This window comes from Microtus oregoni, unplaced genomic scaffold, assembly GCF_018167655.1.
Source record: "Microtus oregoni isolate MIOR12 unplaced genomic scaffold, Mior012 000000F_ref0000247, whole genome shotgun sequence".
NCBI lineage: Eukaryota > Metazoa > Chordata > Mammalia > Rodentia > Cricetidae > Microtus > Microtus oregoni.
The window spans coordinates 6,750,462-6,770,776 of NW_024543059.1; the positions used below are offsets into that span (position 1 = coordinate 6,750,462).

A 20,315-nucleotide genomic window follows, 5' to 3' on the forward strand; every position below is an offset into this window, starting at 1 on the left:
TCACATTACAGTGAAAACACCGTGGTTGGTGACATACAGTCTTGAGTCAGAGTGGAAGTGTTTAAGACTGCCTTTGCTGGTCTTTGGTGGCACGGCAGGATGAGCAATGCAGACTGCATATTAAACACATAGCTGCAGTGACATCACAGGGTACTGTGTAAATATAAGCACTACCAGAAACGCATGGATTCTGTGCACATTTGTTCTGAATTTCTGGTTGTTGTGTATTTAAAAATCTTTACAGTTGCTGAATTTTTTTTGCAGCCCCCCTATTCATCCGTTTACATCGTCCTATATGGGTCACAACACACAGTCTAAGAAGCCATGCTCTGAATGAGGAGAGGCAAGTGCCCCAGTGTTTGTTTTTCGTGTTAGAGCAGGAGAGAGATTACATGAGACAAGTCATTGGTCCACTGGTGAGCTTAGAGCTGGGGGAGACTTGTGGAGACAGAAGAGGCGTTGTGTGTGCTAAACACTGCCTCCTCCACACTCCATGAAATGAAGGCACTAGCAGCGGCATGGAATTGCTTTAGGGGGTTTTAAAGTTAATTTTTCCATTTTGGGTTAACTATAGATTTGCATGAGGTTAAAGGAAACAACGCAGGGAAATCCATGGACCCTTCGCTTAGCTGTGAGGTGAACAGGTGAAGATTCCCAGAGCTGATCGAAACTGGTCTGTAAACCTAGATGATGGAGGTGCGTTTTTGTCACCAGCTCTGTGGATCTGTGGAATTATGGAAAGTAAAATAAGATCCAAGGTGACATAGAAATGCCACCGCTTCTGCTCCTCATCTTCCGCCGTCTCGTTCTTCCTCTCTCCTCTCCCACCTTCATTATTCTGTCTCTAATGGCTTTCTGAGCAGCTTAGCAATTATCCAACCCAGTCCCTCTCTCTCCTGTCTTTTGGTTAATTTTTAAAGATACACAAAGCGATAGGTTTCACTGTGGTATTTCTATACGCTTAGTGCCATTCATTACACTTTGTTCTAGTTGGTTCTCCTCTCTTTCACTGTCCTCCCCTAGTCCCCACCCTTGCTGGTCTTTCCACCACCCACAGAGTATATAATTCTGGCTTTCCCGTCATGTATATTCTATTATCCCTTCCCTTTCCCATCTCCTGTAAGGTGTCTTCCTTACCCTCCTGGACTGGTTTTTATGTTAGGATGGTACAGACACACACACACACACACGCACACACACACACGCACGCAGAGGAGGGTTCCACTGGGTCAAATAGGAGCTCTCCTTTCAGTTTGTTGAAAAGATAGCTGTACCAATTCAGAACCCTACCAACAGGGGACAAGGATTCTTCGTTCCCCACCTACTCACTGCCATTTTCTGTCATTTGTTTTATTAATAATAGCTACTCTGACTTGGGTGAGATGAAATCTCAAAATAGTTTTAATATGCATCTTCCATATAGCTAAAAGTATTGAACACTTTAACGTATTTATTGGACATCTGAGAACTATTTATTCGTGTATTTATTGATTTGATGTAAGTTTGTGTGTGTGTTAAATATTTGGAATTCATTCTGTGTCTTAGACATTAATCCCCTGTCTGATATACAGTTGGCAGCATTTTCTCCCATCCTGTGCCTTGTCTCCTCACCCTACCAATCCCATTTATCAGTATTTGAGGCTATTTCTACCAGAGTCCTTTTAAGAAAGACTCTGCCTATGTCCATATATTGAAATGTTTTCCTTATTTTTTTTCTTGTAGTTCAAATACACTGAGGTATTTGATTTATTTTTAATTAAGTTTTGTACATTGTACAGGATGAGAGACACAGCTTTACTTTCATGCTTCGACCTGTGAATATCCAGTTTGACCAGCAATGTTTTTTGAAGGATCTGATTTTCCCCCCAAGTGTATATGTTTGAGAACTTTGTTGAACATTAGATGGCTGTACCTGTAGGGTTTATTTCTGGGTTTTGGTCTCCATGCCTGTTTTTGTGCTAATACCACACCTTCTTTGTCACTGTCTTGGTTAGAGTTCATATTGCTGCAATGTGATACCATGATGAAATCAGCTTGGGGAGGAAGAGCTTTATTATATCACAGTTCATTGTCAAAGGAAGTCAGAACAGGAACTCAAGCAGTGCAGGAGCCTGGAGGCAGAAGCTGATGCAGAGGCCATGGAGGGTGCTGCTTTCTGGCTTCCTCATCATGGCTTGTTAAACCTGCTTTCTACAGAACCCAGGGCTGATGATTATAATTGCAGTCCCTAAATTAGAGATGAAAAAGCATTATAGCCTCAATAGTTATTCTTGACTTTTTTTTGGTCATCTGCTTTTTTCTTAAATATAGGACAGAAAATCAGTGGAACATAGAATTTATGACTTTAGACAAAATTTCTCTTCAAGTCGCTCTCAATTTACTTATTCCATTGTGCAAGTTGGTCATGGGCTTTCTTTCCTCTTGGTGGCTTTGGCTCTCTAACGGAGAATCAGGCTGGAGGAATCTGAGGCATTCCGTGGTTCAGCAGCCCTGAACACTCAAGCTGTTTCCATACCGTTGTGTTGCTCCATCTCCACTGTCCAGCTTCTGCAATCTGCTGTCTCTGTTTATGAGTTCGTCAAGGTCTTTCAACTAGGAAAGGGTCTTCCCTCCCAGAGTTGGTCCCTAGACAAAGGTGAGAAGTCTCCTTGGGTTTATGAAGGGAATTTCCAACTTGGAAAAAATAACAAACCACTGCAGTTACCTTGTAAAGGTGTCTGCAATTAACACATAGATCTTGTGGCTATGTAGTGTCCATTTGTAGTCAGTAGGGGTGCGGGGGGGGGGGGGTCCTAGGGACTCCATTCTTTGGGGTTTTTGAGGATTTCAGTCATATTAAGGAAAAGACTCTGAGCTAGACATTAGACAATGAATCAAGCAATGTATGGAGTCCTTGAAGGTCATCTCTAAGATGAAGTGCTTCAAACAGTGTCTGGCATATTCTGAGCGCTACGCAAGCCTCATCGTTCTTAATTAAATTAACTATTATTGTTATCAGTTAATATTAATGCCTTAGTTATCGTCAAGAACAATGTTTTAAGGATAGCAGTGTACTTTCCTAGTCTCCTCTCAGCACAGCACAGAACAGTTTTGTGGCCCCAGATTTTGTGTTTGCCACATAGAAGCCGAGCAATTGATTCTCTCAGACATTATTTGGGTATCATCACCTTCATGCTTTGTCTACAGCATCAGCTCCCACAGCTTGAAGGACCCTGTTCCACAAGACCGCCTTTGCTTCAGATGATGTTTGCAAATAATAGGTTGCCACTTACACTTCTGATTGTAAGGTGGGGTCCCTACTCCTTTCTACTTGGTCTTGACTGAAGTGTTAGAGGGCCTCGTAGAACTCCAACAGGCCTGTGCGTCAAGGGGACAGCAAACACATGGGATCATTTAATTTACTCAAAATAGTCCCACTTTATGGAAGACTATCAAAAGAAAGACTATGGAAATTCCTACAGATTTAGGGGTGGCTTTCCTCTCGCATTTGAAATGGAATGAGTGTTAAGCTTGCAAGTTGCTGTGGCATGGCTTGTTGTAGCCCAAATTCTGCTGTAGCTTGAATTGTGTGTCATCCCCCCACCCCCAATCCCAGCAAGAGCGCCTGCTGCTGGCAGGTCGCTCTGAGAGAGGTCATCTTTTTCAATGACTTCGTTTTTGAATGAGGAGGTAGATGCTTTAGAAGGTTAAAATTGACTTTGGTTTCGTATCGCACACCCGTCTTCTGTGAGAACTAAGGAGAAAGCAGGGGAGAGGGAAAGAGGAAGAGGGAGGAGAGAAGGAGAAGGAAGAGGAGAGAATTATGTCACTCTTCAGAGAAACTAGAGGAAGATTGGTTGAAACTTATCATACTTATTAGAGAAACATAAGCACTGCTGAACGAACATACACACTGCACACAGACACATGCCCCACACACACTACACGTGCACATACATCACTACACGCACTCAGTACACACACAATACACACATACTACACAATACACTACACATACATCAGACATACAATACACACAATACATACACCCACACACAATATACATACACTACACACACATACACAAAGAGTATAGTTAATATAGTATAGTACTGTGTGTACATCTTGCTTCTTAAGTAACATTATAATTATTATATTTATAATAATATTATTATTATTTTACCAAGACAACCCTTCGTGCCTTCATCGATGTCTCCATGAAGCTCGATACCTTCACATGAGGTCAAGATGCCAGAAAACCCTGAGGGATGTTCTAGCAGTGGCCCCTGCTCTAGAACTCCCTTGCTCCTTGCATCTGCTTCTCTGTTCGCTTCACAGCTGATGTGGAGGAGGAGAAACTTCCTTTGTCAGAGTCGCTTTCCAAGATTAGTTTTTGGGTAACGCAGTCACATAACACCGGTCCCCACACTGGCCACCCTGCTTGCTAGCTGCTTAGGGATGAGAGAATGAAGAAAGAGTTTCTTTTTAATTTCATCATGCTCTATATTGTATGAATTATACCTGTGAATTTCACCCAATGATTCCTGACGAAATAGATATTATTTTAGGGTTCCTATGTGAAATAAAATGATGAGAATTCTGTAGGGTTGACTCAGCACTCTCTGTAACCTAGACCTGTCATTCTGCTAAGAGTACATACTAGGATTGTTTTTTAGGTTCCCTTCCAAACACGGGTCTGCAGTTAACAAAGGTCTTGCTCTCCTTTGTGTATGAGGCTTTTTCCTTCAGCATCTCCAGTTATTCTACAGCACCCCACAACAGCAGTTTGGATGATATTCAGAACGCTGTCTGTTTTATAGAACCGAGCCTGCTTGATTAAACCTCCCTGTGACTTCGAGGCTCTATCACCACCTTGAAATCTTTCCAGCCATTTACCTCCACTCCCTTCCACCCTCAGAAACAGTCAAGGTTGCTCATTAATTGCATTCTTGAGGCTTGGTAACAGCAAATGCAGTCTGGGAAGGCAGGCTTGCTGTTCAGCCATGTGACTGGTCACATTCTCAGATGGGAGCATTTTGATGGGCAGGGCTGGCTACCTCAGGTAGTTACACAACAATCAGCAATGCCAAGGCCAGATAATTTTATCCTCAGGAAGGGGTTTAGATCCCACCCCCTTAGCCCTCCGTAAGTCCTCTCACAAAACCCACTGTGAGAGCCAGGGGAAAAACCAAGCCTCAAGGATGCCTGTTTCTATTCTTGGGAAAGATATGTATGCCGATTACTTATGGTGGCAAAGAAATGCCCACTTCTTAAGTAAAGGGCAATGTGCTTTTCTGTATATAGAGACCTAGGCATCTCCTTTTCTGTACTCCAGCCTCTCCAAAGTAGTTCCAGGGTCTTGTCTTCTTCCATGAATTTCATGAGTTGACTCAGGTTAGTCTTAAGCCCATCTCTGCTCAAACCCACCCTCAGCTCTTTCTAGTCTTTGCCCTCACCCCTCTTCCTCCTCTAACTACACAACTGACCCTTAAATACACCCTGATGTCTTTAGTTATTTATTCCCCTCCTTCCCAAATGCAAATGCATTTTATTCTCAGTTCTTTCACCGAACACCTGTATAACCTTGAATGAGCCAGCTGAGAGCCAATATCCTCGGGTTTCACATTGTGACACCTGGTCTCCCTCCACATTGTGACACCTGGTCTCCCTCCAGCATGCTTGTTCTCAAAGCCATGCAAGCCCTCAACACTGTGCCAATGGGAGCACGCAGTACAGCTCTGAATCAGAGTCTTCTGCATGACTAAAACTGGCTCTTCCTGTTTAGGACTTATATCAGTTGTGTGTTGTCCAATCCCAGCGAGAGGGCATTCTCTGTAAAAAAAGGAAAAAGGGAAGGGATGCATAGAGAAAAGGAAAGGGGGTCTGGGCTGTAGCTCTGTGGGAAACGCATGTGCAGGGTGTTTGAGGTCCTGGCTTTAAACTTTAGCAACACCCCTTCCCCCCCCCCCCCTCTCTCTCTCTCTCTCTCACACACACACACACACACACACACACACACACTTATGCACATACACTCGTGCATATCCACACACTCAACACACACAAATACACTGAAAACTGTTGTTCATTTTTGGGTCCTGTTTTCCTAATTACTCTTCTCTCCTTCGCTATCACCATATCATATGCTTAAATTATTTTTTTTCATGATACAGAAGGAGGATGTTTTGTTTTTCTTGAGAAGTTTAAATAGTCTGCCTCTGTAGTTATTTCTTCTCTCAGCTAACTCGAAGGCCGAGGTAGCATCTGATTTGTTGTTTGATTTTACATGTGTAAGAACAAGTAACATTGGTAGGTACACCTCATTTCACAAGAGTGGTCAGCCAGCCAAGTGTGTAAGCGCAAGGTCGTTAGTAGTCAAGCAAGGATGAGAACCCAGATCTTTATTCTTCTAGGCAGGGCGTAGCTGACCCTGTAGATACAGTGTCAGTAATCAGTTACTTCTTCCTGCCTTTCAGGGTGCTTTAGAATTGACTAATACCATCAAGTTCTTTCCTAGGTCAGTGCAAAGGAAGTTTTGTTTTTTTATAAAGATTTAGGGAAAATGCTGCTGTGGCAACCTCACCACCACCCCCCTGGACCCCAGACTCGGCGTTTCTTTACAGACATTGCTACATTGGAGCCACATGCAGAATGAAACTGACTACATCACGTGGCAAGTTTAGCAGGTGTGTGTGTTAGGCATTCCGAGAGGCTGGGTAGGGAAGTCCAGCCCTACAGGCATTCTGCAGGGTTCCATGGGAGTTCCTGTGCAGAGCCCCACACCCCTACCCCTTCTTCTATCTTTATTTCTTCTCTCCCTGATGTATCATATAGAACTTTGGCGCTCCAGCGATCTGGGTGCAAGTTCTGACTTTATTGCTAGAAGTGTATGGATGCAAATTAAGTTCCTTAATCTCTCCAAACTTCAGGGACTTCCCTGGAATATGAATGATGGTGATCTGTTTTTTTTTTTTAATCTATAGAGCATGATCTATATACTATAAGATAGGACTCGGGAAGGGATTTGAAGAAGATGAAATGGCTATTTCTTTTTAGACTCTTCCACCGAATGCACATCTTGCCAATGGACTGCCTTAATTAACTGTTTCTCTTCTATAGCACACACATACTTCGGTGTTATTAGTGGTTAATAAGGCGCTTCGATTTTCCTGTAGAAGATTGCATGCCATTTGTTATTTAAGTTTCCAGCATCTGGTTGAGAAATCTTTCGAAAAGGAAGTGTATAATTATTCCCTCGGGCTCAGCAAAAGAAGAAGAAACCCACCAAGCTGGACCTCATTTTTAGCTTCGTGTTGCCTTTTTGAGAACTGTGGTTCAGTTGGTTTCAAACCAGTGGAAGGTTCTCGGGGATAAATGTAATGTATATTTTCAACCCTGGCAAAGATTATGTCATAGTTCTGAGCAACCATATACGTTTTTTTCCTAATAGGGCAAAAGCTTGGAGAAAAGTTTCTCACTTTTTGAGTAGAGAAAACATTTCTTGGGAAAAAAAAAAAAGAAGAAAGTGCTGATCTTTTGGAATAACATGGAATGTGTGTGGTACTTTGGTGGAATTTGGTGCAAAGTCACAGAATATGGAGTGGCAGACACGGGTCTGGCGCTGGGGGATTCTGGGGAGTCAAACCTGATATCTCCACTTGCAGGGGAGCTTGGGCGAATGGAGACAGTAAGTAAACAGACAATCACTCTATAATAAAAGCTCTAGGGACCACAGCAGAAGAGATGCTAACGTAATTTGTGAGACGGGCTAGCCTCATCTTTCCAAAGAAGGCAGGCATGCTGAAAGATACATAGGCATTTAAGGAAGTCTGGATGGGCCTTGCAGTAGAGGGAGCTAGATATCTCAAAGGAACAGAAGTAGAGAGGTAGGTTTAAGGAACTTCACAGAATCACATAAGGAAAACGCAGAGGAAGGCTCAGGGGCAGAGGCGGGGTCCCAGGGTACCACTGGAGGCTGGACTGCCGTTTTGAAGCAGTGAAGAGTCATCAAATGTACCTCCTAGGAAGGAGCCTTAAACTGAGAGAGGACCCTAGGCCCGAGCCCACCCCTTTATTAGATAAAGATGGAGAAGAGGTTTCTCATGGCTACCCAGGTCATGAAGGGTTGATGGTATCCACATGTCTTTATATAGTGGAGTGTCGGGCTGGGTGGGGGAGGGTGGCTAACACAATGAAATGCAACGTTGACCCTTGGAAGGCAGATTCTCATAGGAACGCTTGGCCAGAGATTTATCACGGGGACTGTACTGTTTGCGCTAATGACCCCAGCATGCCTCTTTGCATATTATTGCCTTTAAAGGAAAGGCCATCACTCTGTAGAACATGCTCTTTGGTTATTTTTAAACTGTGTGGTAGGGGGAATTAGTGGAATTCCTAAGGTCATCTCCAGCTGTTTTTCTCCAAAAGACCAGCTGAATATTTCATGAGATTTGCTCATTAGGACTTTCATCCTTCTGTGAAGGATCTTACTGGGTCTGAGTCAGGGGAGACTGGGGAACAGGCAAAGGGAGGGAGTTTGAGGGATCTGAGCTGCTGCTGCTGCTGCTGCTGCTGCTTTTGGCATTCAATATTAACCTTAAATGCAGTTCTGCATAAAGGCGGCTATTTCTCTTACCTTCTCATACGCAGGGGGTATCTTTCTGGCAAATGACCTCTTCCTTGAAGGATGGCTGGAATTTTGAAGGGTCAGGGACCAGCTCAGTATGATGCCAGAGCACAAGTCCTGACCAAATCACCAGATAGTTCACATCACGCAACAGTTACCATTAACGCAATTGCACTTCTGACTCAAGAATGTTCCTCAGATATTCCTTAAGACTTCTAGGAGGTTTCCAAGTCGTGTTTGAGAAGATCTATGGCTATAACACTACTCCTTTTGGGAGCTAGTTGAAGGCAGATGAAGAAGGTGGTCTTCATTTCCTCTACAGGGCACTGTGAACCCTTCTGTTAGCCAAACTCAAGGGCATCTGCTTGATGCTCAAGCTGCATTCGTTAGGAAATGAATAGGTACATATAATTGTGCAGCCTTTTGTTTACAAAATGTCTTCCGATCTGGGCTGTTGGCTTCCTGCAGTGTTTCAGCAGGGGAGCCTGGCAATGGTTTATCTCAGCTTTGCAGCGGAACAAATGGAACCTTAATCCTGGTCAGAAAGCTCGTTAAGTGAGTGACCACATTTCAAACAATATGCTGTGGATTTAAATCTCACGGTTTTCCTTCGTGACACAGCCAAATAGATTGGGGAAGTGGAGGGGCGTTTTCTTTTTCACCGTAGGAGTGGTTTAAGGTTATGGTTAAAGGAAGGAAATTCTGCTGCTCATATGCCTGAGCATCCATGGAGAATTCATCTCATGGCTTTTTAAACATGACCAATCAAAACATCTTTGTCTTCCCGCTTCTGGAACAATGGCTATTGTTTGAGGTAGTGTTCAATGATGTCACAATAGCAATGCACAACCATGCTCATGAAAACAATACTTATTTATGGCTCAGCTGAGGTAAAGCTTGGGTTAGTAGCATTAGCTGAAGATGGATTCCGCTAAGCGTCCGTCTTAAAATTTCTGTCAGGGAGAAGGAGGAGTTGGCTCAGTGGGTAGTGGGCTTACCATCCGAGCATGAGGATCTGAGTTTGAATCCTCAGTACCACAGTACAAAAAAACAAAACAAAACAAAGCTAGGTACAGTGGCCCCACCTGTAATTGCTGTGTGGGGAGGGGAAGACAGGCAGCTAGCTGGAGCTCACCTGCCAGCCATTTGACTAAAACAGTAAAGTCAGGAGCAGTGTGTGACTCCATCTCCAAAGAGTAAGGAGGAGGGCGATGGAGGAAGACACTTGGCATTGATGTCTGGCTTTTCCACACACCTCTACACGTATGCATATGTCCATACATGTGTGTCTGTGCATATAGCTACATACATGCAAAAGAATTCTAACACCGAGGCTGAAGAAAGATCCAATTTCCTTATCCTCTGCTCTGAAACATCTGGAGGTGAGGTCATCCTTGTCCAGGTGGGCAGGAAACTTAGAGGAATGTTTCAAAACGTTTAGTACCTTATTTAGCACTTAAACGATGTTTTTTTTTCCCCCACTACCATGAACAAGAAGCGAAGTGGTTTTAAAAAATAAGCTAAAGAGAGCTCGTCCCTTAAAGAGCGTGAGCGTCAGAAGTGCACTTAGAAGTGATGGTACGGCCGATGCAGCCATTAGTGAGCAGCTAGCCTTCTGGACACTGTTGGCTTTATTCTTCTCAGCAACTTAGTAGGATTGTTATGATGTCCATTCTACAGGCAGGTCTGAAGCTCAGGGAAGCTAGGCAGCTTGTGCCCGGAGAGTGCACACGGTTTGTATCCGTCTACCTGACTCCAAAGACTGCCTTCTTTCTCCCTAGATGAGAGGCAGCAACCCAAGGGCTTGGCGAAAGAGTTAATATTGCCGGATTGTGGTGGGGGTGTTGGTGAAAGGAAGTGGGTTGGAGGAGCAGTTTTGTGGGGGAGGTGTCATTCAAGCTGGGACTTGAGAGAGGGAGAGAGAGAGAAGGTTTGACTATATGAAGATGCTCAAGGAAGGTATTCTAGAGGGAGGAAGCCACATAAACAACCACCAGGCGATGACAAGAAGGGAATGAATGAGGAGTGGGTTGGCTGGAATTCAAGGGCTACGAAGAGGCCTATGGGAAAGTTGACTGCCGGCCTTAGAATAAGGATGGCATTAATATTAGGATAAAGAATCTGGCTTTTGCAGCAGGGAAGCTCTGAAGGGGATGTTTAAGTAGTGGTATAGCAGAACCAGAATGATGGCTCGGAATCTACTGGATTACTTAATAATCCAAGACCGATGGAGAAGGAGGCTGGAAGTAGAACTGGAAGGAAACCTCAGAGTTCAGTCTGCACGGGAACTATTGGACATGGAGGAAAAAGTGCTGTTTGCCACCCATAGTTACTTTAGAGACTGCATTTAGTCAGGGTGCTGGGGAGGTGACTTAGTGGTAGAACGCTTGCCTAGAACGTGTGAAGCTCTGGGTTTTATCCCCACTCCTGCAAAACAAAACAAAACAGGACAGAACAACAACCAAACACTAAACACAAAACAAAACAAAAGCACAGGAGCCTAGGCAGCTCTGGGGATCCAGAGATGTGCATGCACGCACATAGTGCTGCCGTGCTCAGCTGGGTGATGTAAAACACCTCCAGCTTGTGAATTACAGGAGTCGTGGAAGCTAAAATCAAGGGGTCAACGGAGTTGAGTTCCTCCTGAGGATTTTGTGGAGAATGTTTCCCCATTTTCCCAGCTTCTGGAGGTAGTGTCCCTGAGTTCTTCCTCCAACTTGACAACCCAGCTTTCCAACTGTGTTCTTCAGGATATCGTGCCCCCCCCCCCCCCGTTGTCCTCTGCCGCCATTTGGAAAGTTCTTTTTGCTACATGTTTACAACATATTTACAGTTTCTTTAAAATAGCATGTGGAAATATTTGAAAGAACATCATTCTGCCTACTGTAGAGTTAACAAATACATATGTGGACGATAACAGGAACATTTTTATATGCCTCTTGTGATCCAACTTGGTGTGTATGTGTGTGTGTCTTTGAATTGACTTGATTTTCCTCTCTACTCTCTTTCCCTTTATCCTTCAATTATACAATGAATGAGGTACCTGCTATGTGTCAAGCAGCATGCTACACCCTGGGGGCACAGCAATGCCAAGTCCTCCGCACACTACTGAAAAATAAAACAAAATGGTAGAATCACAGTGAAGTTTAAAATGTAGAACCATAATCCAAGATATCATATTTTTGACTTATGCAAAAACCTCAGTGGTGGGGTCTGTGTGCGTATGCCCATAGAAACCAGCAAATTACTCCCTAAAATGGGTAGGAGGGTGGGAGAGGGAAGAGCATCCCCTGAGGTCAGAGGAAAAGCAGTGGCAGTCATGTTCCAGCCTCAAGGCAACATGGAAAGGGGAGAGCTAGGAAAATGCCAGAGCCTCCATGCGAAGGGCGGTTGACAGGGCACTCACGTGTTCCGTTTTACCTATGACCAAATGTCAGCATCATGATGACCTTGTCCAGAATGCTGACTAACCTGAAGTACAGACGAGGAAACTAACCCAGAGTCCTTAAACGAGTCTCCAAAGACTCACAAGAGGTCAGTCGTCTTCCAAGAAGAACGAAAGTCAGTATGTTCAGCTATAGCCCAGCAAGGCTTTATGGCAGGCGCATAGAGAATGCTCATGGCTGGATTGCAAAAGCATCTGTTTAGAAAACTAGAGGGCGAAGGGAGACCTTGCACATTCTGGTGTATCTTTGATGGGATGATTCATGGGATGAGCAGAAATAGGAGCTGCTATGGGATGAGGGTGAGGAGCTAGGGCATCATAGCTTTTGAGGCAAGGGTGCTAAGTGTTACTGTTGTACTGGTAACATCTTCAGTGTCTTCTTAAAACTTGTATCCCGGCAGCATCGCTCTTAGGGAGACATTTATTCTCAGGGTGCTAGTGCACGATGCTGGACTCAGGGGCATTGCTTCATGTTTTGTGTCTTGGATACTTTGCTTGCTTTATTCTTTCATACTGGATTCGAGCAGGGTTTAGAGAGAAGAGACAAGTTAGTTCAGTGGTCTGATCTTGCACACTACATCATAGTCATCTGGAACCTGTAACAAAAATCTCCCAGGTGAGGTCCTACGTCTGACCTGTTACAAGAGACTCACTTGGGGGTGGGAAGGAGCAGGGAAAGAGAGTATAAAGAAGCCTGAATGTATTTCTTTCTTAAAAATTGTAAAATTAATATACGGAGTGAAGGGTCTCACAGTTGCAGTCTTGTATGTGGGTCTTATTGATCTTTGTTCCCGATTTAGCCATTTCTCCGTTGCCCGTGTCCATGTCTCCCAAGCATTCTTGATAGTGCCTTGCCTTCCCCTGGGATTTTTTTTTTAAAAAAGCTTTTCAGGTGATGTAGTGGCAAGCTTTGGGAACCCCAAGTTAATACATATGGAGAGGGTCCCTCAACTCCCAACCCCGGCCTGGCTGGAAATGGACATAACTCTACCCAAATGAGGCTTTTAAAGTCCCAGCTATTGACAGCTCCATTTGAGTGAACCTGATATTTCTGGGCTAATTCCCGTCTAGTTAAGGAATCAGCTGGCTCCTCCACTCCCTTCCTTTAGCTATGAAACCTTGGAAATAATTAAATCTAGAATGTGTCCGTAGTTCCTGCGTGCTCTCCGTGCGCGGGTTTCAGGAATGCTGTGAAAAGCAGGCCGGCTCATCTACTCAGCCGTGTTTCCGCCGGAAAGGGATACGGCCCTGTAGGAGAAAAGTTTCCTTGGAGAGAGAGGCCTGGCTCTGATGCTAGGCAGCTGTGCGGCCCGAAGCACGTGTCTAACTCATCCTCTTTGTCTCAACTCCCTTGTCTGCACAGAGAACTCGCGAGGAGGCTGTGACGCAGCTGTGACCGCGGGGTGGGCGAGGGCGCACCCTCTGGCCGCAGCTGAAAATCAGTCGACATGTAAAGGGATGTGTTCAGCTTTTAGTAACTGCTGAACTTTTTAGCTGGTAGTCAGCTAAGTTTGACCTCCTGGGGGATCTTTTATAGTGATCCCAGGCCTGGTCAGACAGACACAACATGTGGGGACATCTTAGAAGCTGCGCTTCTCTGGACCTCGGCACCTCCTGTCGAGTCTGATGATCTGATTCTCCCTGGCGGAGGAAGCGAACTGACTTCCCCAGGTTGTCTTCGACTTCTACATACGTGCCTTGCCGTGCTCTTAGGCCCACGCACGCACCCACGCACGCCCACGCACACACACAAAGAGAGGGAGAGAGGGTTTAAATATATAAACTCTGCCAGCTGAGCGACTGAACTGGAAATGCTCGCAGAAGCCGAATCCGAAAGCGATGCTGAGCTCTAAAGGAAAAACCGCTCCCAGGAAAGAGCTCCAGATAAAACCCAAATGAGTACCCAGAACAGGGGCTGCACAAATCTCAACACAGAGACAGAAGAAGCTTGAAGAGACAAGCCGCGTGTCTCCTCCGAAAGAGGAGTTCCTTCACAACAGAATTCAGAGATACGAACGTGGGTTAAATGCCAGATTCAGAATCTAGACGTTTACGTGGGAAAATGGCCCAGAGGTTACAAATAGGCAGATGAATAAAGCTGAGGGAGCCAATCCGGGACCCGCAGAAGAGAGCCAGAGACAGAGGAGAAAAGCAGCAATGTGGATGTGAAGGAACGCTGAGATAAATGTGGTTCCAGATGGCAGGGCGAAATGAAGCCGACATTGTAGAACTGCAGGCTGGCTCCACCTTGGTGCAAGCGTTTGTGTTTATGCCTGGTCGCACACGCCTGCGCTGTAGGATATTCAGGGGGGCCTTTCTGCTGGGAGGGAGGCAGGCAAGGACTCTGAGGGTGCTGACTCATTCCTCAGTGTCCCCTGCAGCACCTTTGGGTTAGTCCATGAACCCTTCAACGCCAGTGCGCTTTAGAAAGGTTATGAGGCTTTTAGCTCTGTGTCCCATGGGGCTTGTATTACTACCAGGAATGAGAGGTGACTGGGCAGAGCTTTTCTTGTTTTTGTTTTATTTATTTTTATCATGTTTTTAGTGAAGTTCCATTCTCTCCTGCTCAGACACGTCTGTTTCTGTTCCTTTTCGATCATCCAGCGGGTTCCCCCCACCCTTCTTTTTAGCTCTCATCCTTAATGTCATGGGACAGCCAGAACTATTTGCTTTTCCTCTGAATAGCTCATCATGTGAGAGTCACTGCTGACGTGAGTTTTCAGCCCCTTGACAGGGCCTTGTTTGATACACCACCGCCAACAGCTCCCTTCTTGTGGCAGAGCATGCTGGGAAAGAGAGTCTTTAGCTACCCAGGCTTTAACAGGAGTCAAATCAGCAAGGCGACTGAGGTTGAGGCCGCAACTCCCCACCCCCATTTCCTCTTTGCTATCAGCAAAAGCAGGTGCTGCTGTGGTCTAGTTTCTCTCTCAGGCTCAGTTTTTTGATTGCTGATGGGAGGGGCATGCCCTTTTACAGATGAGCCACAGCAGAGATGACACACAGAAAATGTCACACAGTCCGCATTCAGAGCTCTCCAGTTCCCCTTCTGTATCGCTGGGCTTCTTTCATTCCTATTTGGGTGGCAGTTGCTGAGGACACAAATCTCTCAGAAATCCAAACCACACCTCCAAGCAGGTGGGTGGCAAATGAGCAGCCCCGAGTTTGAAGTGTCACCGTAGATACTCTGAACCAGATGTTGATAGAGCACGCAGAGGGACGCCAGCCTGGTCTAGAGCTGTTGGAGGTGCCTAGTGCAGGAAGTGGCGTGGAAATCAGGACCGAGAAAGACAGACTAGACTGCGCGAAGACCCAGTGGCCAAAGGAGCTATAGATGCTCATCAGAGCTGGTTCAGAAGGAAAAGAACTCAAGGAAGAAAGAGGTGTGATTTCCCAGGCCACGTTGAGGCCTTTTAGCTTCAGTAATTGGACCATGGAAAGACGGCCAAGGGTTCTCAGCATCACATATGTTTTTGTTGGATCTGAGTCATACACAGAACAATCACTTGGCAGCATGCTGAAGATGAGTGGGAGGCTGAACACAAGGGGAACTCTTTGCTCACCGCTGGGCTACTTCTGGGGATCACGTGAATTAGTGATCCCCATGAATATAGGAATGCTCCTTTTTGGCTTCCCCTCCTTACAGTTATTGCTATCCCCTCTTCACAGGGAGGGTGTGGAAAGAGAGTTAGGCACTTCAGGCAACATAATACTTGCTTATAGTCATGAGCCTTTGTGTTTGAAAGGAATGACAGTCTACAGGCAGATAAAGTTGATTTTTTCATCTCATTTTGATGAGTCTGTGTGGAAGTGGGCACTGAATGAGATGCCAGCAACAGGGTCATCTATCATGATAAAACAATTGGCAAATGCCTGTCTCACTTGATGACGAAAGCCTTATTTTGGGCTCAGGCTCTGTGAAAATACAGGACCAACCTCAGCATCCCTCTATGGAATGGGTACCAGGCATGTTGGAGGCACTCAGCATCATCCTATGAAGAGGCAGAATGGGTACCAGGGATGCTGGAGGCACTCAGCTCCATCCTATGGAGAGGCAGAATGGGTACCAGGTATGCTGGAGGCACCAGGAAACATTCGTTCCCTTCTTCCTTTATCTGCCTTTTCTCAACACTGCTCCATTTCAGACTGCGAGCCGGGACCTACAGTCCTTACAGCACCCAATGCAGTCTGGACTATTTCCTCTCTGACCTGCTCTTCCTGTTATCCTTCCTCACTCTGTGATGCCCAACCCTAGACAATCTGTGGGTTTCCCCTCTCACCTCAGGGCGCTCTGATATCAGCATGGCGTATCTCTTCATCTTTTTCAAGTGTTGTTCAAATGTCATGTCAGTGAGGCCTACTCTAACCAAACCCCCTTCTCTCACGTGGTTACTGGACTTAGTAAAATAGGGGGTGGAGAGCAATTATAGTAGTGTATCTCTCTCTCTCGGTAACATAAAACACTCACTGTTGTAATTATATCTAGATAAAGGACATAAATATCCATATGTATTGATTAAATATATTTATATATGTATATATACACATATGTACACATGTGTATATACACACATATGTACACATGTGTATATACACACATATATTTGTATATGGCAAAGGGGGTGGCTTTTGTATCAGATAGGCTTCTGTTGCGAATGTGAAGCTTTAGCGGCTTCTAGTGATAAGCATTTGTTTCTTTCTTCTGTAGCTGTGGGTCTGCCAGAGTGATCTTGACTCAGGCGGATCAGGCTCAAGTCTATTACAGGGAGGGCGTGAAAAGTTAGGAACAACAATAATTTAATGTATTCTAGGTTTTATTCCTGGCTATGGAAGTTAGTGAAGGCTTCATGGAGGAGATAACTTTGATCTTCCTGAAGGATGAGCAGATTCCAAGGTAGACAGGGAAGGTATAGCCTATGCAAGTATATGAAGATTTTAAAAAGAGACTTTTAAAATAATGTATTTTAGTTTCTGTGGCAAAATAAAAAACTATAGGAAAATGAAACAAAGTTATCAGTTTCTGTTTATGAATCTCAAATTTTATGTTACAAAGACAATTGGAAAACAGAGCCAAGCACAATATTGGTGTGTGTGAACATTTACTTTCTCCTTTAAAAATTTGTATTAAAATTGTTTTCATACCATATGTTTTTATCATATTTTCCCCTCTCCCTATGCCTCACAGATTCTCCCAACCTCCCTTGCTACCCAACGTCATGTTCTCTCTCTCTTTACCAAAGAAGGAAACAAGAAAAACAACAAAAAACAAAAAAATGGAAATCAAAACAAATTAAAAATAATAAGAAGAAAAATACAAAAACAAGCAAAAAGTGGAGTCAGATTTGACCAAGCATGCTCTTATTTAGCAACAAAAGCGTGGGCTCCAAAGGGAGGCAAGAATGTCTTTTTAGTGGCTACTTTTTGTGCCGGGTGCAAGAAGTGTTCTTTTCCTAGCCACCGCTTTGCTTAGCCAGTGCTGTCTGCATAGGACATCCTAATGCTGAGTATAAAGGAGCGTATAAAACCCGGGGTAGAACAACTTGATCAGTGGCTTCTAGCTAGCAAGCCAGTGCTTATGGTAGCTGCCCGGTACTGTTTTGCAAGGCACCTATGCATAAAGTTCATTCTCTTGTGTACACATTTCCTCCTCTTCTTAAGTAGGGGTGCTTTAAGGATGACTTAAGCCCGTGGCTTTGAGTGTCTCTTCTACATAGGCCGCTCTAGACTTGTTAAAAGGAGCCATACCCAAGTAAATCATCTCTAAGATCTTTCCTTGTGGCATTTCTTCAAACTTCAGCCTCTTATTTCACCCATCTTTTGGATGCTTCTAGCAAAACAGGATTCTTCCCTACCTTGTGACTCATGAGTGCTGACCCGGGAGGGTGGGGGTGTATTGGAACTGTATCTCTTTCTTCCTTTCCCCCAGTTTTATATGTGCCTAGCATTAAGTGTTCAGAAATGAAGAAAGGCAAGCTTGGCAGGTTCCTCCAGGCCCTGTGAAGGTCAGGGGAGCAGTTGAGCTGACAGTAACTATAACATGCTGTAGATTTGACCAGGGTGAGCTCTGCTGCACTGCCGAACACAGATCCATGCCAGCGAAATGCTCCCATCTGCAAAGTGGCCAGCCCTCAGACTCTCCATTTCCCATAATTCCTTGGTGCCTGAGGTGGAATCTCCCTGGGCCTGTTGAATGCCAGCATCACGTGTTAGGCAGGAATTTCTAGAGAGGGGATTCCTGCCGCTCAACCATTGACCTTGAGCTCAGGAGGCTAGCAGAACTGGTTTCCTCCTCTCCGAAACCATCACCTCTGGTCATTTTAAAATGTACCACCGAGCGGCGGTTACAGGCAGGCATTTCTTCTCATTGATTGGTGTTTGCTGTCTCGTCATCCTCCAGGTCAGGAATGCCCCAAAGCGTCTGTCACTCAAGATGGTGATGCTCATGGAGCGTTCATATCTAAGACTGGTACAGAGAGGGTGCACTCCAGGAATGTTGACGAAGGCACACACAAGGAGTGCAGCATCTTCTTGAGACCTGCTCGTCATCCCACAGACTGCTACTACCTCGAGGGACCTTATTTTTAGGATTTTGATGTCATCTGTTTAAAACTTTTGTGGAGCACAGACGAGACTTTTTACCACCATAAGACAATATTTCATTTTCGTATCCTGCAATCATCCTGGTTATAGTTTTTCTATAACTGTTTTTCCCCTGAGAATCCCAAGCCACATTCGCTACAATTGTTTCTTTTCCTGTGTGTACTTCAAAATGATTGACTTAAGCTTCCTAACAGAGGAGGAACAAGATGCCATTTTAAAGGTTCTGCAGCGGGATGCGGCCCTGAAGAGGACTGAAGAGGAGAGAGTCAGGTAAGAGTCCACAGAAAATAGGGCTGTTTCCTTTTCAGCTGTAACTGGTAGTTTGTATTGCAACGTAAACGCACCCATTCCAATTTTAGGCTAACTTCCTGGACAGAACTTTTCTTTTTGTTTTGTTTTGTTTTGGTTTGGTTTGTCGAGACAGGGTTTCTCTGTGTAGCTTTGGGGCCTGTCCTGGAACTCACTCTGTAGACCAGGCTGGCCTTGAACTCATTGAGATCCACCTGCCTCTGCCTCCCAAGTGCTGGGATTAAAGGGGTGCCCCACCACCACCCAGCTCCTGCTGTTTCTTAATTTACCTACTATGTGCCTGAAGAAATAGGATCTCTTGAAAACTTTACCCAGGCATGTGGTGTGGACCTGGAGTTCAAGCTACTCAGGATGGTGAGCTGGGATCTCTTCAGCTCACTGTTTGAGATCAGTATGGGCAATGCAGAGAGATCTGACTTCCCCAAAAAGAAATGCGCCACGTATGCCTTTGACTCTGTTTAAAACGAGGCACAGAACCAGGAATGATGGCGTATGTCTGTTCTATAGCCTTATAATTTGAGAGGTTGAGTCAGGAGGATTGCCTGGAGTTCAATGCTAGCCTGGGTTATTATATAAAACCCTATCTCTTAAAAAGCAAACAAATAGCTGGGTGGTGGTGTCTGCCTTAAATCCCAGAACTTGGGAAGAGAGGCAGGCAGATCTCTGTGAGTTTGAGGCCAGCCTGGTCTACAAGAGCTAGTTCCAGGACAGGCTCCAAAGCTACAGAGAAATCCTGTCTCAAAAAATTAAAAACAAGTAAGCAAGCAAAGAGACAAACAAAAAACCAAAAATTAAAACCCAAACCAATAGAAAAAGGTGCTGGAGGGATGGTCAGTCATTCAAGTGCTCGCAACTAAGCATAACGACCTACCAGGCATGGCCACATGTGTTTACAATACCGTTTTGGGGAGGCAGAATTTGACAGTCTCTGAGGCTTACTGGCTACCCCATATAGCTGAATGAGTGGGTTCCAGGTTCAGTGAGAAACTGTACAAAGAAACAAATTGGAGAGCAGTTGAGGACGAAAACCTATTGTCAGTCTCTGGTTTCCACGTGTTTCTGCGTCCGTGCAGGAGCATGAATGCCCCCCCCCCCATACTGCACATACAAAATAAGGGGAAGATTAAAAAGCAGAAAAGGAGAAGAAATGTAGTTGGTAGTTGTGTGTGTGTGTGTGTGTGTGTGTGTGTGTGAGAGAGAGAGAGAGAGAGAGAGAGAGAGAGGGAAATTTGAGATTGAGACAGTGTTGCTATATAATCCAGTCTAGTCTCAAACTCAGGATCTTCCTGTCTCAGACTCATGAACAGGGATTTATGAGCATGTGTTACTACAGTAACTTGGCATGTATTTTTATATCTA

The 20,315-nt window shown here is 44.8% G+C and overlaps 1 protein-coding gene across 5 annotated transcripts in view; it reads left to right on the plus strand.

Moving 5' to 3' along the window:
* Window positions 1–20,315, plus strand: part of Sytl2 (synaptotagmin like 2) — a 96,836-nt gene that overhangs the window by 19,512 nt on the left and 57,009 nt on the right. For 2 of the 5 annotated variants that reach the window (XM_041640126.1, XM_041640191.1), the window contains exon 2: window positions 18,445–18,917. In XM_041640126.1, the coding sequence (XP_041496060.1) occupies window positions 18,817–18,917 (101 nt within the window). In that variant the 5' untranslated portion in view covers window positions 18,445–18,816. Of the gene's footprint in view, window positions 1–18,444; window positions 18,918–20,315 lie in introns of those variants that run through there. The other 3 variants (XM_041640548.1, XM_041640419.1, XM_041640482.1) reach the window with 3 other exon arrangements.